We start from the raw sequence: 26,129 nt of genomic DNA, 5'->3' as shown, positions 1-26,129 counted from the left end.
TAATTACAACAGCACAGTCTACTGTAGACATAATCTCCCTTTGTCACGTACATTTAATATTTTAAGCATGTGATTATTGTTCTCACAGTGTATAATTATATTCACCAATAAATACTAACACATCTAATTCAGTTCCATCAGAGTGAATATAATTCAGAAGGATGAGATCTATCTTCTAATTAACTCTTTCTTCCCTATATTGGAATAATTAAAAATAATAGGATGGATCATCCTTTAAATTCGGAATGGAACAGGCAGATTATAAGTAGATTTTGCCTCAATTATGGATATAGTCAACTTAGTGTTAATCATAATTATTTTGTTAAACCTTCTGAATGTTTTTTTCTTTATGGGAAAGCCATACTCAAGGGAAACTGTCACTTACATGACTAATTTCAATGATAAAATATGAAAGATATAAATATGCCTGATATCTTCAATCTGGTTTTAAAACTGAAAGCCAAACACAGGCCTAAATTTAAGGTCCAATTGGGCTCATACAGTGTAGTAAAAAACAAGCTACTTATCTCTTGGGCCTTCATTTCCTCATCCATGAAATAAGCACACCATTTATATATCAGAGTTCTCTGTATCTCACCCAAGTGAGAGTCTATGTGAAAGTGCTTCACAATCAGTCAACTGCTGTCCAAATAATAACAGTGATTCTGAGTTTGTGTGCACAGTACGATTGCTCAAACAATAACATCACTGCTGAATAAACCCATTAAAATGTAATGGTTTATGGGAGGCATGTGTAGACATCACCTTAAAGAATGAAAGCTACACTAAGTGAAAACCTCATGGCATAATCTTATCCATATATAACCCTCTAGATTTTAAGACTTTGGAGCGAGAAGATGAAAGCAAAATCCCACTAAAATAATAAGACAGGAATGCATAGAAGCATTCGGGCATAATGTGACTGAGATCAGTGGCAAAGACAGTCTTGCTGCCATAAGAAACTAGACTAAAGGTATTTCATCAGGTGGAAATGGAGAGTTGATGAATATCATCAAATCATAAAGCATGGGCCTACTGGAAAAAAATTTCTCAAACCTGGGTCCATCTTCCTGCAGAATTGGCCTTGTTTGCTATGTTCCTTTTGTGTCACTTAGTGAATTTGAGCTTTCGCCTAGTTGATCACCTTCAAGTATTCCCTATCACCTACAAATGAATCTGTCTTCCAAACTATCCTATAGTCTGCTGTAGGAAACCATCCAGCCCCCACAACACTTCAAGCCTCCAATGTTTTATTTCACAACTCCGAATGCTTATCCTTATCTGAAGGCAGCCTTGGCCACCCCATCCTGGGTCAGTAAAAATCTATTTTCTAAGGTTCTTCTTCCTTCTTGTTTAAAAAACCAATGCCATTCATCCTTCCAGTAACATGGAAAACTTCTGATGAGAATTTTCAGATTTTCCACCTTTGAAAGCATAAATTGCTCTCTTCCTTGTGCTTTAGAGTATGAACCACAGTTTACCTTACATAATACTAGGGGCTACTGAAAGTTGACAACCGAGTCATATATGTCTCTCTCTTTCCTGTTCCTGTGAGTTCCCACAAAAGACCACAATGCCAGCTATATACCAACAGCTCAGTCTATGTTCGTAGAAATGAAGGACACTTTTACTACTAACAGGACTGGAAGAGCCACAAGCAAAGATAGGTAAGGAAGAGCTAATCTCCAGTATGTTTTGCCTTGTGCCCCCACATATCTGACAATTCCATTATCTGTGTAGAAAAGGTAATGGGAATGTGTCTAAAGAGAACAGAACTGCAACCTTATGTGCAGTTAAGTATTAGCATGACTGACAGCAGAGACGCAGGACTGCTTTTTAATTCATGAAAGGAATCATTGTTAATACAGCAGCTGCCGCTCAAGAATTGGAGTGGGACTCAGAGTGGTGTACACACTGTCACTTAGTCAAGCATACCTCACAAAAGAGTCCAACAACACAGTGACAAAAATACTTGTCCAATCATATGCATCTAGAGTTTTGATGGCTGTCTTCTAAGGACTTAGCCACAAAACAGATCTGTCATGACCCTCAGAGAAGAAGAGAATGATAACTAGGTTTGGAAGAGAAGCTTTCAAAATGCAAATAATAAACCAAGATGTAGGAAAAATAACCCAATTCCAAAGTAAGCAAAAATAGCAAAGAAAAAAAATATTAACAAGGCACCATTTGCACTTAAAAAAATAAACAGAATAATTACTATCATCTAATTCTGGTGAATTTGAGAAGAAAGTGATATATTCAAATGGCTGGTGCCAATATTAACTAGTCCCAACCTTCAGAAGGAAACTAAAGAATCTAGTCATTCTCCTCCATGTGGGAATCCCAGTGTTAGAACTCTGAGGCAGAGAAATAGCTCCAAAAAAATAAAAATACACATGAACAAGTCCCTTGTAGCTTTGCTCATAACAAAAATGGAAACCACCTCAATGTCCCACACAAGAAATTTCTTATAAAAGAACTCCTCATGATAAGTCAGATTTATAGAGACTGTATAACATATAATATCCATACTGAAAACCAGAAAACAGAGCAATGGCATAAAAAGAGACTCACTTTTCAACAATATTTTTGAATAACATTATCGTGTTATTTTAAAGGAAATTACTAATAAAATCACCTTAAGAAGTTTCTGCCCGTTCATTAGCACATATTGGCATGAAGTAAAAACCCAGCTTAGATTATTGACTCTAAGAAGATCAAAGAAGAATGACAGAGTCAAAGGAAGTAGCTTGATCTATGAGAGGGAGAAGAACACCTGCAGGTAGCCACGTGGAGTGACCACAAGGGCAGCACTCACCGGTGGAGGCCGGGGCTTGTAAGGGGAACTGCACTCGAGGTCAGCGAGGATGCTGGTCAAAGAGTCTATCTCTGCATCCAGGCTGGAGCGCCTCTCCTCAAGGGTCTTGCCTCCAGGATTTCCCTGCTAGAAAAAAACAAGCACATTAAAAATAAATAATTTTCCATGGATAGCCTTATGAGTTCAAATCAATCAAGCTTGCACTCTGTTTTTCCAAGTTGTTTTTTTCCTGACACTATCATGCATTTTTTTAATTCTTAAAGATTTTCATTAAATCTCATTGAGCTAAGGTAGAATTATCCCTTTTGACAGAAAAGAAAAACTAAAAAAAAATTTTTTTTCCTAAGACCGTATGATTATTTTAGACATAATATTATCCTTGCACCTAAGAGGCAGACCAATTGAGGAGCTATCTCAGGCTCTCTGCACTCAGAAACTAGAGTGTAGAATGATATTTTATTGGAGTAGCAATGGGCAAGAAAGAGAGAATCACTGTCCAGAAGAAAAAAATCAGCACTTGAAGACATGAGGGCACGAAAGAGTTTGGGTATCTGGGGTCAGCAAGGCCCAGGAATGCACCTAAAACATGAACTAAAAGAGACCATACAGGCTCTGGCGATGGGCTGCTGAGGAAGAAGTCACAGTGAGCACTAAGGATGGTTGGGGATCTCTTGATTTTATGCATCAGTACTCCCAGATAGCTGCACTCAGTATCAATAGGATGAGAGATGGGGCAATAACACTGCCACAGGACATTGCCAAGAACTGTGATCTGGTTTGGGAAAAACAAGTAAAGAGTATGCCTAAACTTTAAGGCAAGGATATATGAAGTGAGGTAAACCCATGATTTGGAAGCAAGACAAGATAAAAAAATCTTTTAAGTTGACAATGTAATAATGATCATCTATGCCTGATGCACATCTAACAGTCAGTCCATCACTCAAAGTGCATCTTTAGAATCCCAGGAGAAATAAAACAATAGGCAGTTATTATCATCTAATGAATCTAAAAGGACTTATTGAAGGACGACAAATGTCAGGATAGTGTTTAATGCCAGCAAGAGCCTAGAAAAGGCATTAGCCAAGCATATAGAATATCCTCAGTAACAACAACAAAAATCTGGTGCCCTGGCAGGCTACCATTAAACCTCACAATGCTTGAAGTAAATAGGTTGTTTGAGAGAATATGTGACATCAGGCATAATGCATAATAGCATTGCCTATTAAGAACACTAGTTCCTTTTTTACTAGTACACTGCTTACCAAGCCAGCTTCCCCGAGTCCTGGAATTTATTAATTTATTTGTCTGTGTAAAAGCAACTTAATGGGATCTGATGCATCTGTAAACCTGTTATGAATTCAGCCAGGAATGAATCCCTCCTGGACCTGATAATATCAGCTCTCTATGAAGTTGTAGCCGTAGAACAAGACCTGGATTGCCACTTGCCTCCTAAGCTAATTGGGTGTCCCTGTTTCTAAGACTTATTGAAATATGAGTATCTCTTATCATATGGCCTAAGTAGCCATCTTGTGATTTTTCTAAGTCTCTGTATATATCGTTACCAGCTGCTACATTCTTCTATCACCTCAATAATATGTGGTATCATCTAAGCACTAAGCTTCTTGGGCACTTGTCTATTGATGATTAATCTCTCCCTAAGAGGTAATGGAAGTTTCCTGAGGGCAAGGACTTTGTCTGGTTTGGTCCTCATTGCTTCCCCCGAATCTTGCTCAGGGACCTGACCCACGTAAGTGTTCAATGAGTATTTGGGGGTCAATACTTTAACAAATAATGATTTTGCCATTGGTCCAGCCATAAACCTTTATCTTTTTTATTTATTTTTTTTTTGAGAGAGAGAGAGAGAGAGAGAGAGAGAATTTTTTTTAATATTTATATTTTAGTTTTTGGCGGACACAACATCTTTATTTGTATGTGGTGCTGAGGATCGAACCTGGGCCACACGCATGCCAGGCGAGCACGCTACCGCTTGAGCCACATCCCCAGCCCAATAAACCTTTATCTTATCAACATCTTTGGATTAAATGCAGCTTGAGATATAATAAGAAGCAGTGAGGCTCGAGTGTCTTATATAAAAAGGGAGCCAAAAAGTCTCAGTGTGTATGCACACGTGTGTGTGTGTGCATGCCGGTGTGAATATGTATGTCAGCCTGGATAACACAAAGTTCATGTTGGGCTTGTGAAATAAAAAGATTTTCCTCAGCACCCTTTCCTCAGCCAAAAATGTAAAAAATGTTTTTAAAAAATGGCACTTTAATAGTATGGTTGTGTTTTTCTCAGAGTCTGAGTTTTCAGTCTAACTAAGTTTTAAGGCCAGTGGCTCTTTGTCCTAGAGGTTTTCAAGGAGCTAATCCCTCTACTCAATGTTAGAATCTGTAAACAAGTCTGGATGGCACCTGGCAAAATGCCAGAGGGAGTGGTTTGTGAAGTAAGGTCATCTAGCCATTAAGTGTGGAGATTTGTTATTGGGTGACTGCTGTATCTAGTTTATGTAAATTAAGAGAAGCTGTGTGGAATGTATAAATACCTCTGTTGTCCTAAAATAAAGGGCTCCTACTCCTGCTGTATCAACGTACAAGTTTTTCGTCAACCCCCCCCCCCCCCAGGAGTTATTTTGCTACAGCCGGACTGCAGCAACTCAAGGTAATTCCATCTTTATCCCAAAGGGCATTAATAACTATGAAACACCATGGAATTATAAAAATAAAGCCCCTTTAACATTTAAAATGCAAGTAAACACACTGATCAATGGGTCCCAGAAAAGCAAGACACTGGGAAGACAAATTAGAAGCAGTTGAATTTGATTTTCTTGGTTGTGGACGTAAAATATTATCATAAATTTGAATTCAAAAAATAAATTTCTGAGTACACACAGATAGCACACTATGTTGGCCAAGACAGTGGACTAGAGTCTGTTACAGTTTTCCCTGGACCACAGTTTCTTCATCTGCAAAATGAAGAGAACATTACCTGCCCTGCCCACACCAGAGGGATGTTACAAGATTCAGATAAGAAAATGGATGGGAAAATACTCTATAAATTGTAATGTGCCATAATTATGATGATTTTCATAAATGGCATTAATTGTAGCAACTAGTGACTATAAATTTATAGGAATAATATAGCTATTGTTAATTATTCTTCTTCTTAAGGGAAGCATCATCCATTAAGTGTTCCCTAGGGGTATCAGCAAAGAGACAGGATATAATCAGGACTTAAACATCTGTACTTGACTGTAGTAGAAAGTATATCAACTGCCCATGCTCTAAGTCCATGGGATATCTAACCACAGAGATTCAAAAGTCACAGAATTACCCTGAGCTATACAATGAAACAAGTAATTATGGCATGCAACCAGTCCATGCTTGTAAGATTTCAACTGATTTCCAGCCTCCTTCTCCTCCTTTCCCTCTAAACTGGACTCGCTGCCCATTTTCAGTTTCTCATATTAGGTTGATGCAATTTATTAACAAGTTCCAGCCTAGTGCTCTGGAATTTTCAGCAACCCCCCCACCCCCGGCTGCTCCATCTGACTTTATAAAAATAGCTTTGCTTCTACATTTTAATCACCATTATGAAGAAGAATAGGACTCTTTCTCACATTCTTCAAATAACTGAAGTCCTACCCAAGTTCCAGCCCCAACCCTTCTCTTCGTATTCTCATCTACTGTCTATGTACCTTTAGATTTACGGGCTGTCTTGTTGTTCTTAGTACTTTATACTTGTTCCCAGCAGCCATAGTCTTATAACCAACTACCAGAATTCTACAGATGTACCAACATCTTCCTCTTATCTTACTGTCTCTGCAGCTCTGCCAGTCACCTGATGGGTAAATTACCTGAAGGAGGCGAAGTAAGAACAAAGAAGACTGTGCTACTTACTGTCTACTCTTTCTTCTAGGTAATCACACAGACTCTAATAAGGTGGTCGACATAATCCTAACAATTCTCGTGCTCTTCAAACATAACTAGAAATAGCCCATTGTCTAAGTCAGGATTCTATCAACAAACAAACTAAATGCCTGTATCAAAAGTTAGCATGTAGGACATGTATTTTGAAGATGAGTTCCAAGTTGTAGTAAGGGAATTCAGAATTAAACAGAGGAGAGAAAAGACAACTGAAAGATGTGGCCATTCTGGTATACAATGGTATTATAAAGGTAATATAGATTGATTACCAGTAATAAGGCATGAAAGAATATTTGTATTTATTATTCATTCTTCATATTCAAACATGTTAAAAAATAATCTCACAGAAAAGTTGAATGAGCAGGAAGTAAGTTTCACACACATACCCTTCACTCAGATTCACCAACAGCCAACAATACTTGCCATACTTTGCTATAGTTGCTGTTTATCTACATAAATTCTATTTGTTGTTATAATTAAATCATTTGTAAAATGTTCTAGAAACCTCCCCTCTCTGCCTGTGCACATCTTAGCTTAAAAATCCTAAAAATTCCTAATTTTTTTCATTCCATTATTCCATCCAAGAAATTTAATGTAGGTACAGTAATATCTAATACGTATGCATTGTCGAATTTCACCAGTGGTCCTGGTAATCTTTTCATCTATGAACATTAACTTCCATTCAAAATAGAACCAAAGATCACACACTGAAGTGACATATCTTTGTAGTCTAATTTAGCACAGTCTCTTAGCTTACCTTTGTTTTCCACAAAATAAGTATTGAATAAATGTTAGTTACATAGTCATTACTTTGACCACAGTCTCAAAATTAATGCTTTGATTGATATCAATCGAGAATATAGTTTTATTATAACTCTTTTGGTCAAAAGTAAAAGTGATGAGGGGCTTCAGTAAACGGGGTTCCTATGCATCTTAACATGTACAGTGATGCCAGGAATCAACTTTGAATATCATTAAGCCTTGATGAGTGCTCTCAAGCAGTAGTGTATACTGAAGAATCTACAAGGCTTGATTTATCAGTCACTTTCTGATTCTGTGAGTCTGGGGTGAGGCCCCCAAACTTTCATTCTCAGATGATACTGATGACGCTGGTCTGAGGACTATGCTTTGTGAACAACTGTTCTAAGTGGATTTCTAATAAAATGAACCTTTGAGAGAGAAAGAGGGCAGGGACAGAGAGGGAGGGAGGGAGGGAGGGGGGGGAGAGAATAAGTGAACATATAATTTTGTCTTCAAACTAATCGTGTTATGTCATATTATTAATGATGTCATGAAAATACCAATAGATACATCCAAATAATGGGTAAGCAAGATCTGCACAAAAAATAATAATGGATACAGTATGATTAGTATTTATTATAATTCCCATGATATATAATATAACCAGCCTTTTCACATTATTTCTGATACTGTTGAGACAGGTGGCATACATCAATGAGGATTATAGCAAATATGATCTACTTACCTAGTAGAAAGGCCACTTTATTGAATGAGACTCAACATGTTGAAAATTGGGGACAAAATACCTTAATTCATGTTAAGATGTGTATCTTTTCCCCACTTATTTAGATGAAGTGCTCACCTTTCCAAAAACCTGCTTATTATATCTCATCAAATGTACCCTCTCTTTCAGGACATTACTAATAATCCTACTGATTGGATAACCTAACACTTCCTTTTAAAAAAAAAATATGTTTTTTAGTTGTAGGTGGATAGAATACCTCGATTTTACTTCTATGTGGTGCTGAGGATCAAACCTAGTGCCTCACACATGCTAGGTGAGTGCTCCACCACTGATCCACAACCCCAGCCCATAACCTGGGCTGGGGGTCTTCTTTGCCTATCCCTCTGCAATACCAGTGATCACAGCGTGACTCTCATCATTCATTTGTATGAATGGCTTCTCTCTCACACTGTTTTTTTGTCTAAGTCGTATGCAGTCTAAAGAATGCCTGCTCCCCAACTTCGTAGAATTAACAGAGTAGTGGTTGACATTGCTGGCCCTTTGTGACTAGTAATATCTAATATACTATATTCTTTGAGATTTGTTGTCATTACATGTTGAAGAGACAGAAATTTAAAAATAAAAGTAATTCCCTTTCCTAAGAAGCTAACAGCAATACAATTCAACATTTTTAATGTGCAAACAACATCAAACTCAAGTCTCCTGATTGTCCAAGGTCATCAACTGCACAAGTTAAGGGCAGTGGGAAAAGGTGCCTCAAAAAGCCAACTGTGGAGTAAACATGGTAGCATTCATAATAGAGGAAGCATCTTCAAGATTTGATGTGAAATCACAGCTTGTCAACTGGGAATATAGCACTGAAATAAATAAATCAATAAATATTTTTTATATAAATGAAGAAGGAAACATCCGAAGGTAGAATTGTTCGTAGGTCTGGTATACTTACAGCAAAAATCATCAAGACAGAACCTGCACCCCAGGCTTGGGAAAGCTTCAATTCCTCTTTTTCCTTCTCAATCCTAACACTCATAAAATTGATAATATTTGGCCCACTCACATTTTCTTTAAAGGAAATAGCCTTATATCCTGCCCTTATTGCTCAAAGATCCATATTTTGGATCATGAGACTGTACTTCAGAACACTGAGGCTCACAGAACCAAGGTTGGGCACCTGAGCAAAGGTCCATAAGCATGTTAGTAAACCTAACCTTTGGTCTGTGACAAGAAGATAAGATAGGCAAATAATCCTCCTCCTCTTATAAATCTGAAATGAGAAACACGTAACAAAACTGCCATAGGGATGAGCTATGGCCATGACCAACTGAACAGAGGATGTGCATGGCTAATTATTAACAATCAAAACATACAAGGAAATAGAGACCCTGTCATTAGAGAGTGGAGAATAGTGGATGTGCAAATAATTTTTTTAAAGAATTGACAATGAGAAGAGGATGAAGAGAAAGGGAGAGAGAAAAACTGAATGGAAGGAAAGAAAGATGATAAGCATTCAGTCACAGATGTGCCTCTGACCTTGATGCCAGATTTCAATCATAGGATCCTTAAGGTTCACTCCAATAATCAGAGATGCTCCAGGGGCCATTATTTTACAAAATCAGCCTACTGGAGCCACCAGCACATGGCCACTCCTTCACAGGGAGGACATGAGGAAGCCAGGTCTACCAACAAACTTTCTGTCACCTTCCCTTTGGGAAACTCAGCTGTTACCCCTGTAAAATGAGGGGCAGTAACCTTAAAGATCGTCTTTTATTTTTTAACCACCAATAATGCTCAAATCTATAATGACATTCCATAACTTGCCTGCCACTATCTTTGCTGCCCACCATCAATAGGACCAAACTCACCAGAGTGAGATCAAGTCAGCATTTAAGCCAAATGGGTTAAAGTGGTTTATATTGAGTATATGGACACAAGCAGTCTCATTGTTCACTGCTCTATTCAGAAAAGAAAGCAAAATCTAACCAACAGAGGTTAAAAAAAAAAATTACTTTTTCATTTTATTTACCTACTTATGAATTATTTCTAACAAATTGCAACCTTTATAAAACAAATATTAAACTATATTCTTAAAGGCCTCTTGCAATTAAAACACAGGTTAAGTTGAATGAGAATAGCTATATAATAATACATAACAATACATATTTATCAATCTCTCCATCAATAAAATAAGAACCATAAACATAACCACCCCAGACATTATTTGACAGTAGGATATATAATTAGCACCCTCTTTTAAGCAGCAGAGACATCTGATATCCAGAACCTCATTATTTGAAATAGGTAAAAAGCTGCTTTGAGTCAAGTACCAGTAGAGGAAGCCTAGGTTTCTACCCACAGGGTCCTCCCTACCTTGCCCAGTAATGTACCTTGAAGCATGCCTGTAAAAGAGAGCTTGAGGACAACTGCTGTGAATGATCTACATCAAGTTTAGAGGATGAAATTGGTGTCTGAGAGCCACCTGGCCAATCAGTCCACACATAGGAAAAGTATATATGTGTGTATGTACACACACACCACACACACTATATCTATATCTATCTATATCTATATATGTAGAGAGAGAGAGACACATCCCCATAAAATCAACAGGAGTCATCAGTGTTTCCCTAGGAATCCTTTATATAACGCAATTACCAAGAAAAAATACAATTAGTAGATATGAGTTTTAAAAGATAGAGAAAAGATACCTTGTTTTTTTCATTAAGGAAAGTTTCATATCTGGGGGAGTCAAGAATATGCACAATAATTGAACATATAAATTAAACAGTTACTAAAATATTTTTCATCCTTACTGCACTGTGCAGTAGAAAATAAAACATGACAGGTAATTTTGCTATTGACTTTATTTTAAAACTTCAAGGAAGATAGTTTTCTTGTTTTGCATTTTGATAACACAGGTCTAATGAGCTGGAGTATGATACATTATTTTAAAAGCCACTTTACACATTTCCCAACATTTGGAATCTTAGTAGTTTGGCATTAACTTTATATATTAGCTCATCATTCTCAAAGCTTTTCTCCTTTGAACCCTTTCAATGACCCTTCAAAATGTTATTACCCAAGTAGTAAAGCAAGAACAAGTGTTGAGTTCCTATACCAAGCATTCCGTGTCGTATAGCCAGAGCTGTAACACTAAGGAAATGCCATCCAAGTGGATGGTGGGTGAGGAATTCCTGTAAACATCTATGGCTCTGCTTCTATGTATCAAGCACCATTGATCAGGATGTGCAGATAAAGTATGCTGGGAAAGTGATTATAAATGATTAGCACAGAGAAAGGAAGTCAGGCTCATGAGGTAATAGAACTAAAGACATTATTTACCTTGTCTGAGATAATAGTTCACTGAAGGTTCAGAAAGAGGAGTAAAACCTTGACACCTTATACTCTAAAACATCTTCTTCAAAGTAATATCTTGTAGACTACTTTAACTGGCTGCTTTAAGAACCCATGAAATAAAAAGTTACTCTCACTCCTTCTTCCAGATGAAAAAACCTATGGAAGAGAGGAAACACGACACTGTCCACAGACTTCCAGTCTCACTGGTGAGACTAAACCAAAAAACTACTGCAGAAGGAAAGAGCCCATCTTAAAGCCTTTTCAGAATGCAATATATATAAGTAGTACAGAAATTCCAGGAAGGGGGAAATCAGAATGCCTTAGATACAAAGACACTGGAGACAAGAAGGGCCTCTGCTCCCATCTGTGCCAAAAGGAAACAAAGGACCAGAAAGCTTAAGTGATTTACAAATGATTAAACAGCCAAGTGATGACCATGGGACACTGAGTTCTGTATCAATGCTTCCTAGCCCCAGTCCTCCTACTCAAAATGTGCTGTCAGTGTAAGAACATAGTGTAGTAATTTTCCTAAGAAACTTAAACATGGGTCAAAGTCAGAATATTTAGGAGTGCTGACCCAGAAATGTGATGCTTGTTACCTGCCAGTGTAATCCCAGAACCCTCTGTGGTAGACAGGGAGGAGGGTATGTAAGTAGAGGGAATAGACAAGCAGTTTCCTCAGTGTTTTGCCCCAGCTTTGCCACAGGTGACCAGGGTAACCCTGGGTACATCACTCTCCCTCTCTGAGCCTCTCAACAGCAAAATAAGAGGTTTGGACTTGGTCTCTTCATTTTCATCCCATATAAAAAGTACTGTTATTCTAACACATTCACATAAATGCAACCTATCTGATATTAACAAAGAACTTGAAGTATTTATAGTTTTGTTTTTGAGTTTTTCTTTTTCCTACTTCTAACCCCTTACTGGAACCAAATTACTCTATTTCTGTTTAGTTTCAACATTATTTTTATTATTGAAAAGACAGAACCCATACAACAGAAACTAATAGGATAGAATCTGACATACTCATTTCAAAAATAGGGCTATTGGTAACAATTTTGTAGAGGAAACATATACTGTTTTGAAAGCCACTAGCTGGTTAGTGGAAATGGAAATAGAGGTGAGAGTGACAGCATTTGAGCAAGAAGTCAGGAGAAGAATCCTCAAAATATAAGCTATGCCTAATCATGAAGGCTTAGAATGGGAGAGATATGGGAGGAATTATCTAAAACCCCAGTAATCATATTTTTTTGGTACGAAAAGATGCATCAGATCCATTATGAGCATCCTCAATTTGAGCATCATTTTCTCTTGGCCAAATTTCCTGTTTCAAGGCAGTTCTGGTAAAGATCCTACAAGCCAGCAGCATTTCTAGCCAGGTAAACAGTCTACCACACTGGGCCTGGGACAGTCACCTTGGGGACCTGGGAGGGGCCCTTAGCTCCTTCTGCACTGCCACTGTTAGTAAAGGAATGCTTAACTTTAGGAAAGCACTTTCACAAGCACCTCACTGCATTTGCCCAGCATTCCTAGAGATTGGTAAGAGTTATTCTTCTTGTTTAACAAAAGAGGAAAACAAAGATCAGAAAGAAAGAGAGACTCTTCTAGGGTCACTCATGTAGGAAATAAAAAAATTATAATTTGGGACCCAAACATTGTGTTCCAAAGCTCTTGCACTTGCTTGACATCCAGCTGAAAATGAAGAAGGGGAACAGTCCTGCCTGTAAGCTCAAACCGAGATTATAAGAGCGCATTAGGTTACCAAGAATTAGGTCATGGCTGTAACTATAATTAAAAAGGCAAGATCCAACATTTTCTTTCATCTTCTACTTCCCCATTTGGGATAGTTTTATTCACTTTTCCATAAATATTTATCAAATATTAAGAGTACAGGAACCAGAAGTTCAGGGAAGAAAGGAAGGAAGGGAGAAAGGGAGGAAGGAAGGAAGGGAGGGAGGAAAGAGAAGGGAAGGAAGGAGGGACTGAGAGAAAGGGAAATCAGTAATTCTCTGCCCTCCAAGTGAATACAGCTGCATTAGAGGCACTAGTTTATCCACAAATGGCCACATTAAAAGACAAAATACATGTGGGTAAATATATGAAGCACATGATGTTAGAGAAAAAAGAGAGGAAGAAGAAAGAGCAGCTAAATAGAGAAATTGGAGAGAGTGAGCTGCATGGGTGCAGTGTCAGTTGAGAAGGCCTTGGATGGAGAAAAAAAATATTTAAGAAATTTACTATATGAGCATAAAGACGGAGAGGATTTCCACACCGCCTGAGAGCACTTGGCAAACACAAGTGTTCTCTGAGGTACAAATAAGAGTAAGTGCAGACTCAGATGGTCAGCTATGATCAGACCATTCAGGTGTGCAGACCCTAGGCATAGAAGGAGGTGGCTCTGGTCCAAGGTACAGATCTCTAAAGGATAAACACAGTCACCGTGACGAAGGAGAGAGTGGGCAGGGGTAATTGTATCTTGGGACTTAGTGTTGATGTGGGAACAAACACAGGGTATGAATCACATATATTTTAAGCAGTGCACAGACAATTTACATTAACACTCTCAGCAGGAATTCCTATTTTTATAACAAAGGTTGCCATTGATAAAAAGCGAGTATAGAAACATATCAGAAAACTATTGATCTCACATGATCAGGAATACGTGTGATTTCCACAACATGAGGAACAAGCATGGCTAGATCACACAAACATCTCCACCTTTGAACACAAAATTATAAATTAACAGACTGCAGTGACTAGTCTGTCACTTCACTAGATAGAGGCTGAAAAAAGTCTAAAGAATGCAAGGAATGATGTTGTCTCAACCTCACTGTTTTTGTCCCAACTTAAAAATCCTCTCTCTCCTCCAAAATGCTGCTCATGCCCAATTGCAATCTTTCCTGACAAATATTTCCTTTTGCACTGGCTGTGGAGAGTCAAGTGACAATCAAAGTTTTGCTATTCACCTAGGGTCAGTTCACTCCCCAGTCTATATAAAAGAAACAAGATGCACAATAAAGGAATAACAAAATGCTAAATTGTCCCTTCCATCTTTCCTTCCCCACCTCTCCACCATTTTTACATGAATGCTTTACTTAAAATGTGTCATACTTAAACCAGGTCTGGAGGCTCTACAGCCATATTCAAATGTTTTCAGTGTTGCAAAGCTTTCCACCTGTGTTTCAAACTCAAAAGTGAAATGTAGGCCCTACTAGATTTAAACAGAAAGGATTTAAACAAGCATGAGGTTTGACCAAGTCATATAATGTACTTTCAGATTCTGCTTATGAAACAGGGGAATGTAAAACCAGCTCCAAAACGGCATCTTTAAGACCAGGTGAAATCAAGAACTGGCATTTAAATGTCCATTAGAATGTTAAGCAGGCAGCAGCCCTTCTGTAAATGTTCACTGGTGGTATGTTCCCTAAAATAGAGGATTATAAGATCATACCAGGTGATTTTGAGGAGACCCTAATAATATGAAATGCAAAGTTTGTCTCAGAGTTGCTCTAGATTTCAGTAGCCAAAGGAAGTTCTTATAATAAGGCAAAGCTGGGGTAGCAAAGGGAAGCTGAGCATCCTCTGGAGATAGAAGCATCTCAGATGCCCATTAAAGGGGGGCAGTCTTAGCTTTTACCCTCTTGATTTAACAGTTTAAACACATGAAGGCAGGGTCTACTCATCTGCATTTAATAAACCTTCTGTGCCTTCCTCAATTCTTTTCCATAATAAATTTAAAATCTGCTGGCCTAAAATTTGGCTGCCTGTTGTTAATTCAAGTGCTAACAACAACTGGAACAATTTAATTAAAATCCCACAACTCTGAACACATTTAAGAATTCTTTAGTAATGTGTTCTAACCCAGTTCCCAGGGACAGGGAAAATACTTCTCTCTCATTCGACAGTTCTGTGTTCTCACCCACAGTGCCAGAAAAGCAAACACAATCTACTTCACTTCTCCTCATTTGTAGAAATGGCAAAGATGTTTACCACCTCCAAGGGGTGCTGTGAGTTTCCATTTATTGGTGTTTATAAATCTACTGAGTGTTCTAATAAATCAACTATAAGTTGGTATTATTCATAGCACCCTGTTGGAGCTTAATACATATTCAATTAAAAAACAATGACAACAATACAGCAGTATCCACAAATCAGCATTAATTATACCAATGCATTATTCTCACCCTACTCCCTCAATTTTATCAAAGAAGAGCTGCTTATGTATGTTGACTGTATGTACACCCTCTCTCCTTAAAGAGGAACAATATTGCTGTTATCAACATTTCCTCTAGTAATGTTCACATCATCCTTGCCTCAGAGTTTCTGATTTTTTGTAGGATTTTCCTGTTTGATAAACACTAAGTCAGGAAGCAAATTCATCTCCCCTGAAGAAAGTCAGAATCCTGCAAAGCATCCTGAACCCTTCCCTTTTCCAGGACCCTTCCTTTCCAAATAGCCCTTCCCCACATTCATGGGAAGAACTTCAGTTCAGGCTTTGTCTGCCCCCATGGACTCCTGAGGTTGACCCCAATCCCTGCTACCACTGCCTCTTTTGTTTGGTCATGTCCCACTCTAGTAAAACAACCCTAAATGCAGATCACATCATGTTCACCAGGATAAGTCCCTCTGTTGTTTGCTGATGATAACTTATACGTCTCTGGACTAGGAAAATCCCCCACAAAAGTCATCATAAGTCCAGAAGAGAAGTCATTCATTGATTGGAATTGATGGAATGGATGTTAGACAGGGAGAATTTCGCCAAGGAGAGACAATCAGGCAGAAAGAACAGCTAAAGGAAAGGGTTCCAGTGCTACACGTCTGTCTACCTAACTCTGGCTTCAGTTTCTCCATAGAGCATCAGTCTGGTGCTGGACAAAGCCACATCGCCACTCCCACCCCTGCCTTCCCCACCCACTGTCTCGCTGAAGCACCAGAACATATCTTGCTAAACTACATTTTGCTGACTCCAGTCTCCTGTTCTACATGAGGCCGTGACATGCATAGCTGAGGTTGAGGAATCTGTGCTTAGTTGGTTTGAGGTTTCATCAAGAGAAAAAGGGGAAACTTATGTGATTTCACTGAGTAACTATTTTCACTACAAAAAAAATTCCCATATTTATTTTTCCTCTTTTCTGAAATGGCACTAAGGAAACACATGCCAGACTGCCACGAACAGGGACTGTACTTTCCAAACAGTAGCAAGGACTAAAAATAGAAAAGCCTGATTTGCTCAAGATGTATATAACTTCCTCCCCAATTTCCTTCCCAACACCCTGACACAGAGAACAGAAGTGGTACACGTTGAACCCTTTGCATGCTTACAGCAACATCAAAATCATCCAAAAAGGTGATACATATGATACACTTAGCATGGTCTACTCCCAGAGAATTCCTAAAGCAGAGACAAAGAATGATTCAATCAATCAATCAATGCACAAATATCAACCAAATAGCTACTCTACCTTCTTACAATGGAATAAGGACTATGGGTGACACAGGAATATTGAGTAGTGATCCAAACTTTAGGCAATGGCTAAAAGGGAATCTAACAAGAAGATAATGTAAAGAGTACAGGTTAAGAAATCCAGAAACCTCTAATTGTGGTTGGGGTACAGCTCTCCTAGTAACTATGTCACCCTGAATTGTTTACTCAAGAAATTTAGGCTCCAGTTTCTTAACCACAAGAATGATTGCCTGGATAAGGAGTACTCAAATCTAAGCCTCTATGATTAGTGAAATTAAATAATTTTTCAGAGGTCTCCAACATGCTATTTTGTGATTCTTATTTTATGAAAATCAGTCTGGTGACAAGATTGATGTACATGAAATAATTTCATCATTCCACATAGAGGCATATATTAAGTGGCAGGAAAAATCAAAGAGCATTAAATGATTTATCTATCAACTGATTCATAGTAGACTTCACTGTGAACTAGATATTGCTGGGTATACCATATTCATTATCTTATTAATTCTCAAAATAAACTTCTATGAAACGGATATTAATATTCTCATTTAGAATGCAGAGTTAGGAAATGTATTGGTAAGAAACAGAACAGGACTTCTTAGAACTAAACCTTGGTCTCACGTTGCTGTACCACATGACTCAGTCAAAAGAGTAAGGATGCAGACAAAGACAAGGAAGAGCCAGTGGAAGGCTGGCCCACATGAGGAAGAACGTGGCAACTGACTTAGGGCTGTTTAAAAATGAATGAATACTTATCAGTTAAGAGATAAGGATGCTTCAGACAGCAAGGAAGAAACAGGAAAATTAACTCTACATATAGAACTGACAAGGAGACATCCTCCAAAGAGCAAAAAGATTATATAGGGAAGAGACTGGGAGATAAGTTATGTTGTGCAGGGTGAGATAGGTCATGGAGGTCTGAAAACTCAACCAAGAGAAGAAATTTAATGTGGTAGGCAATAAACATCCATAAGGAAAAATAACAATTTTGAATTATTAATTGGTTAAGGATATGCAGCTGGAATGTAAAAAATGATAGAATTAAGGCCATGAGTCATCCGTGATCTGGAGAAGGAAGGAGCTCAGATGATGGGCAAGAAAACAGACTGAAGCAAACCTGAGAGGGATTTTCAAGCCAAAAAGTCCTTTTGGTGAATATACTCAAAAAGAAAGTCATATCAACACTGAGCACAGAATTTATACTTTGTGACACCAGAAAATATGCTGGTACTTCTAACTGAAGAAGAGGATGAGTAGCATTTGGGACACACTGAACTGGCTTTCCCTGTGGAACTAGCCTATGGATAGGGATTATGGTTCCTATCAAAGGACAAAACCATGCCAAGAGTCATAGCTAATTCCAGTTATCAGATCAACAAAGGTTAGAATTCTGAATTCTCCCAAGAGAAGCCAGAAGGGTACAGGGAGAACTAAAGTGGACACCTATATGTAAGGACAGGAAGAAAAAAAAAGGAGATCTAGTTAAAGGGTAGGGGGTGGGGATATAATCAGATGCAGGAGAGGAATCCAGGAAGCTCAGTACAGTGAATATCAAAAGAGGAAGAAGAGACTCTGAGAATATGGCGGCATAGGATGGAACAGAAGTCTGTCTCCCCACCCAGACAACCACTGCATTCCATTGCACTGCCATAGCCTCTGTGATGTGACTATTTTGGAACGCGGGAGTTAATTGAAAGCTTCCACCTTCCAGAGGAAAGTCTTAGATGGTAAACTGGTTCATTTAGGTCAATTTCAGCTCTTGGAACTGTAGCAGCCATCCATCCCCCATCCCTCAGTCCCTTGGCAGGCAACAGTTCCTGTGTTCCTGGAGCAGCCTGCATATATCCCACAGGAGTCAGGGTGGGCAAAAAAGAACCTTGTCTTCCAAATATCAGGGATCTATGTTCTGACCATTGGCCATTGCTTCTCATCAAAGATGTGAAGAAAAAGAGGCAGCTGTCAATATTTTGCCCATCTCACTCTAACTGACATGATTTCCAGGGGACTTAAGCAGTCACCCCCTTTCTTTTTTCCCGGCATCTTTCACTTTTTCCTGTTTGGGAACCAAACACTGATGACTAAGACATTCAGAACGAATTGCATATCTGGAAGAAATGACAGTTACCACACATATCCAGGGAAAGGCAGAGGCTCAGAAAATACCTAAAACATTAAATTTCCACCTATGGTTGCTTCTTGGCATGGGGGTGGGGGGATAGGGGTGGGATCAAGAAAAACAAAAAGCAGCAAAGCCTACAAAAAGGGAAAAATCTGATTTCCAGATTTACCTCCTGATTAGTTATAAATGTACTTTTTTTTCAATGACAACAACGATCATTAACATACAAAAACAAAAGAGAGTATGGCCAATTCAGAGCAAAAAATTAAAATAAATGGACAGCACCTGTCCCCCAAAAAAGACTTGATAGTAATCTACTTGACAAAGACTTTAAAACTACTATCCTAAAGATGCTAAAAAAAACTAAAGAAAGGGACTTTTTAAAGTATTAATAAAAGGAAAATATTAACAAAGAGAAAGAAAACTTAAAAAGAAATCCCCAAAATTCTGGGAGTGAACAGTACAGTTAATGATAAACAATTTCACTAGAGGAATTCAAAATAGATTTGAGCACATAGAAGAAAGAGTCAGGGTACTTGAAAATAAATCAATGCAAAATATCAAGTCTCAGAAATAAAGAAAAGGGATGAGAAGGTAGCTCAGTTGGCAGAGCACTGGCCTTGCATACAAAAAGTTCTGGGTTCAATCCACAGCACCACATATAATAATTAAATAAATGTGTTTAAAAATGATAAAAAAGCAAAAACAAAAAAGAAAAAAAAAATCTCCAAAAACACAAAAGGCTACCCCCCCCCCCAAAAAAAAGGAAAGAAATAGGAAGAAAAGACTGAGGACAACCAAATGGTACCAAAGGTACCTATGGGACAGTGGAAGTACATGAAGCAGACCAACATATGTACTGTCGGATTTCAGAAGGATGAGAAAAAGAAAAGATGAGTAGAAAGAATATTTGGGGGGGGGGGGGGGAAATGGACAAAGCCATCCCAAGAAGCTTGAAGTTGAGATAATAAGAGACAAATACTGAGATACCTCAAAAACTGTTGAAAGAATGAAAAAGAATATTTTTTGTATTTTTTTGTTTATTCTAATTAGTTATACATGATAGCAGAATGCATTTCGATTCATTATAAACAAATGGAGCACAACTTTTCATTTCTCTGGTTATATACACTGTAGAGTGGCAGCACACGTGCAGTCATACACGAACATAGAGTAACGGTGTTCATCTCATTCCACCATCATTCCTGCCCCCATGAAGGCAAAGAAATTTGAAAGCAGTGAGAGAGTATATTTACTCATCACATATAGGGGAGCTTCAATCAGATTATCTTCAGATTTCTCATCAGAAATTTAAGAGGTTAGAAGAAAGTGGGTTGATATATTCAAAGTGAAAAAAAAAAAAAGAAAAAGAAAAACCTGTCACTGGGAACTGTGGTGCACGCCTGTAATTCCAGCAACTCAGGAGGCTGAGACAGGAGGATCTTGAGTTCAAAGCCAGCCTCAGCAAAAGTGAGATACTAAGCAACTCAGTGAGACCCTGTCTGTAAATAAATTACAAAGTAGGGCTGGGGATGTGGCTCAGTGGTTGAGTGCTCTGAGTTCAATCCCTGGTACCCCCTCCCCCAAAAAACTGTCAACAAATAATCCTACACCAGATTTTTTTAAAAAATGTCCTTCAGCTGGTTGCAGAGGAACACCTGTAAACCCAGGGACTCAGGAGGCTGAGGATGGCAAATTCGAGGCTAGCCTTAGCAACTTAGCAAGACCCTGAGCAACATGGCGAAATCCTGCCTCAAAATAAAAGAAATTTTAAAAGGGGGGGGGGGGGCTAGGGATGTTGCTCAGTGGTTAAAGACCCCTGGTTTTAATCCCTGGGACCAAATAAATAAATAAAAAGTCCTTTAAATGTCGGAAGAAATTATGACATTTCCCCCCAGAACAGAAGAAAGATCAAAGAGATTGTTCCAACTAGACCTTTCCTGTAAGAAATGCTAATAAGATCTCTGAAAGATGAAATGAAAGGTCACCAGATACTAACTGAAAGACCTTCAAAGAAATAAACTTGTCAGACTGCTTGTGGTGGTGCACACCTATCCTAGGTACTCAAAAGGCCAAGGCAGGACGATGGCAAGTTCAAGGCCAGCCTGGGCAACTAGCAAGACCCTCTCTCTAAAGAAAACTTTATAAAGGAATGTAGCTCAGGAGTAGAGTGCTTGTCTAGCATGTGTGAAACCCTCAATCCTAGTATTGCAAAGCAAGAAAGAAAAAGAAAGGAAGGAAGAGAGGGAGAGAGGGAGGGAAGGAAGGAAGGAGGGAGGGAGGGAGGGAGAGAAAGCAAACAAGCTGGAGGGAAAGGTACATCTCACTAAGGGTACATATGTGGACAATTATAAAAGTATTACTGTAACAATCATGTGTAGTTTTTTGTTTGTTTTCTATACCACTTAAAAGATTAAAATATTTTTAAAATTAATATTGTGTACATGTACAAATATGTAATAAATTCCATCGTTACATACATCTATAATGCACCAATAAAAATATGAAAAGAAAAAATAAATAAATAAGTAGTCTGAAAGCTAATTATTGTGGCAAATGAAGGAATTTCTTTCCCCAAATAACACAAGAACATCCTCCTTTAGCTAAATATAGTTGATCCTGACTTTCAGATGAATCAGTCACTGAATGTTGAGAGGAATAGTGGGGTAGACACAGTATAGAACTGCGGACTCCTATAAATACAGCTTAAAAACCCAAAGGAAAAAATTACTAAGTGCAAAAAAAAAAAATGAGAATGGAATCATATTTCTCACCTCCAAGTACTTACTGGTAAATTATAATAAAAGATAGTTCAAAATCATTGTAGAATATTAAGGCAAGTGAAATTTGGTTCTACAATTCTACTTGTAGCCAAACTTAATATATAAGAAAATATAAGTCATTTCTATTACTTGCATAGCCATCAATAAAATTACTTAATGAAGTACTGTGGTAGAAAAAAAAATGAACATAAAAGGAAAAAATCTCCATGATAATACCAGAAAAAGAAAACAAAAAAGTATAATGAAGTAAAAGCTATGACTGAACTATTACTAATGTGGTTGTACAACTTAGCATGAGAACTTTCTTAAAAGAAAGGTGTTCAAGGCAGACATGATGGTACACAACTGTAATCCCAGTTACTCAGGAGGCAGACACAGAAGGATCATACATTTGAGGCAAGCCTCTGCAACTTAGTGAGATCCCATCTCAGAATTTCAAAAAAAAATAACAAGTGCTCAAGGGAAAAGTGCCCAAGGTTCAATCTCCAACCCTATACCCCCCAAAAAGTTACTACAAAGTTGAAAATATTATAACATACTCAACAAATATTTTTTATTGGAGCTTTATCGTTTAACATAGCAGTTGAGTTCATCCCAACAAACTCATACATGCATGGAAATTGATTTCAGTTCACGATTCCCTCTTTTCCCTCCCTTCTCTCATTCTACTCTATTGTTTTAATAATATTTGAGGTGAGAAAGGGAGAACACCACCACTCAGTCTCAACTGTTGGGTATTGGGAATGGGGGTATATATGCAGATCATCACCTTTCCTTGATAAAGTAACATGTAAAAACATTTATTTATTTATTTATTTATTTATTTATTTATCTTGCATTACTTTTTATAAGTTAAAACATGCATTACTTTTTCATAAGTAAAAAAAAAATTAAATAAACATATTTCTATCTTGATGTAACCACTAAAAACTTCCAAGGATTCAAAGTCATCTGCAGTTTCACTTTAGTTGGGCAAAGGAAAGTTTCTGTAATACACAAGTGCAGAAAATTACTTCCTACCCAGAAACTGAGAAGCTAAAGCAGAGCTAACCTCACTGTTATCCCAGTGTACAACAGGATTTCCCCATGAGACATTCTTTGTATAATGATTAATCTTTCACCACAGAAAGCAAGAATGCGTCCTAGATTACTTTAAGGTAATTGGGTTGATAAAGTTGGGCGTGTATGTATACACATAATCCACTATCACTCACAGAATGTTCTACCATGTTCAATAAATCATTTTTGAAAAATAAGGAAAAGGGGCTAGGGGCATAGCTCAGTGGTAGAGGGCTTGCCTAACATACCTAAGGTCCTGGGTTCAGTCCCCAACACTGCAGAAGAAGGAAAGAGGAGGAAGAAGAGTGGAGGAAACAGTGGGGCAATGGGAAGATGAAAGAGAAGGAAGAGAAGAAGAAGAAATAAGTTTAAAATTCTAAATGAAACACTGGAACACCCCCCTGATTGACTCTAGACCTACTATTGTCAGAGAGAAAGACATTTTGACAAGTACAGACGCCAAAATTTCCCTCTCTTCTCCTCTGACTACCCAGAGGATGATTCAGAGTAAAAAGCAAACAGGAAAACTTTGACATTCACTTCTAGGAAGTCACACTGGGCAGAGCCAGGAGCATACCAGCAAACCCGTCAGGCCTTGCTAAACACACGCTGACCTACATACACGAACCATAAAAGTAGAAGATCATCACAAATGCAAGCTGTTGCTCTCGCTGCTGTTGCTGCCACTGTTGCTGCCAGGATCACAAACTACAAATCCACTAGTGCTTGCTCATCCAAAAGGAGCCAGGTGAAGGGCCATGGAGAAATACGCGACTTAATCATTCTTTTGGTATGTTCTTGTGGGTCAAGATGTCCTTGCATTCTCAATGCAAGAAAGCAGAAGCACCTCAGAGAGCATTCGATCTTTTGTTGACCACTTTTTGTTCTTGCTCGGGCAACAGGTCTCTGCCTTGAATTCTAGCTGCAATCACCTGGATCTCCTTTTATACCCAGCTTTGTCCTTCTTCACCACATTGCCAGCCAGTAGAAGAAATGCTGTCTATGAAAAGATTTGTCCAAATCACACAAAGCCAATCCAGCTTGCCTCTTTCTGTGCATTTCTGAATAAAAGTGACCATGGCTCTGGGCTTGAGTTCTTACTTGTTCAGAAATGTGTAAAATAGGTAAGTAGAAATGTATTCTGAAATTGATTGAAATATATTAGAAATGATTATAAGCCACCATTCACCATACACATCCATGAACTTCAAATTGGTTCCACAAGAACAGGACTGAATTGGCTTTAAAACTTTGGGAGGCTGCCTTTAAAATAAATTATGTCAGAGGATTCTCTTCCTTTTTCTTTTCTTTTCTTTTTTCCACTAATTCTGGTCATAGCTTATGTTACTCTGTTCCCACCTTGTTCTTAGAAAAATCACCTTCTTTCTGAACCTTTATTGATCAATTCCTTGAGGTACATAGTACCCATCTCTCTCCCTCCTGGTTGGACCTTTCCTTTGACTGTGCATCATTATTCAGGAAGATGGGAAGAAGATCAGTATAAGGAAATCTTAAAAGGACAAATTTCAGTCTCATAAGAAGAGAAATTTAATATTTTTAATAACCACTGAGGGACAAAAATATCCGGTTTTCTGAGGTAGACAGACGGAAGCAACCATCCTGCCTCAGAGGCTGGACGAGGAGAAATGAAAACCAAAATTATATAACAGTGGAGAGCAGATGATTGAAGCAAGCTTCAGGGCAGGTCAAAACAGGAGAGGAAGAGTTGTGAGTCATTAACTGGACACCATGGAGAAAGCGCAGCAAAACCGTCCCCTGAAAGTGAAGCCATCCTGTGTCTCCAAGGATCTCAGGTAAGTCCCCAAGGATCTCACGAAGTCAATCAGGCAACTCAGAATTGTTTGCATGGGGCTTCCTGCCAGTATGATACATTTTGTTTTATGGTATGTTAATAGCATCACCTGGCACCTAACAACAGACTGGAGATGTCACCCTTATATTTAAAATAATAACAAACACGGGCATTAAATTGTAAGTACGTTCAGAACAAAAGTAAATTCCACAGCTGAATGTTCAAGGCCTCTCACACTGATTTTGTGATTTCCTTTCTCTGTGTTTTTATTCTTATTGGAAGGAAGGAAGGAAGGAAGGCAAGAAGGCAGAAAGAAAACCACTCCCCTCATCTGAAAATTATGGCCCTATCTAACCATCAAAGATCAGCTGAACTGAAATTGTTTCCAAGAACCTACTTTCATTTCTCCAATCATAGTTAATTTATTTCCCCTACCAATAATACAGAACTTAAATTGTGCTTCTAATCAAAGCATCATAACCGAGGCACAATTTGCCATGTCTTTATTTAAAAATGTGTGTGTGTGTGTGTGTGTGTGTGTGTGTGTGTGTTCTTTAAGCGTTGATTCTAGGTACTATCCATCTCCTATTCCTCAGCATTATCAATCCTGTAAGAGTCATTCATAAACATTTTGTAAAATAGAAAAAAAAAACATTGTAACAATAGACAGGGACTTGAATGTGGGATCTCTGAATTTCTTATAAACCTGAAATTCTCTGAGACATTCTCCCCCTGTGTAACTCTCCTAAGTAATACCTGTCCAAGGTCTGGCTGAAAATAACAAAAAAATTGTCAACTTTGGCATGGAAACCAACAGAGGCTAACTCAGTCCTAAATTGAAGAGTTAGGGTCCCAAACTTTTGAGGTCAAATTCAAAGGCTAGGAGCCCTAGCATTGGTATTTATATCTGGAAGGTATTGAATTTACACTGAAAGAATTAAGAACAAATGAATGAATAAAGTGAATGCTAAAGGATCACTCAAACCTCATGGACATAGAGGCCAAAATTGCTCCTGACAAAAAAGCAAACCAAAAAATATCTTGTTTTTCAAGATTCATCTTTTCCCCAAAAAATAAGAACCCTCAAAACAAAAATAAACACTTATTTGGCCTTTGCAAAAGGAAAAAAAAATGTGTATAGCATATAGAAAATAATGTGTTGCCAGACGTGGTGGCGCATACCTGTAATCCCACAGGCTCAGGAGACTGAAGTGAGAGGATCACAAATTCAAGGCCAGCCTCAGGAATTTTAGCAAGGCCCTAAGCAACTTCATGAGATCCTGTCTCAAAATTTAAAAGTGGGA

General features: G+C 38.2%; 1 protein-coding gene across 4 annotated transcripts in view; it reads right to left on the bottom strand.

Moving 5' to 3' along the window:
• Lpp (LIM domain containing preferred translocation partner in lipoma) overlaps positions 1 to 26,129 on the bottom strand; it is a 650,099-nt gene that overhangs the window by 331,338 nt on the left and 292,632 nt on the right. For 3 of the 4 annotated variants that reach the window (XM_076868851.2, XM_076868852.2, XM_076868853.2), the window contains exon 6: positions 2,819 to 2,944. In XM_076868851.2, coding sequence (XP_076724966.2) covers positions 2,819 to 2,944 — 126 coding nt within the window. The remainder of the gene's footprint in view (positions 1 to 2,818; positions 2,945 to 26,129) is intronic. The other variant, XM_076868854.2, reaches the window with a different exon arrangement.

The sequence above is a fragment of the Callospermophilus lateralis genome, chromosome 10 (assembly GCF_048772815.1).
Source record: "Callospermophilus lateralis isolate mCalLat2 chromosome 10, mCalLat2.hap1, whole genome shotgun sequence".
NCBI classification, from domain to species: domain Eukaryota; kingdom Metazoa; phylum Chordata; class Mammalia; order Rodentia; family Sciuridae; genus Callospermophilus; species Callospermophilus lateralis.
Note: the sequence above shows the minus strand (reverse complement) of the source record. Positions and strands in the feature narration are given on the sequence as shown.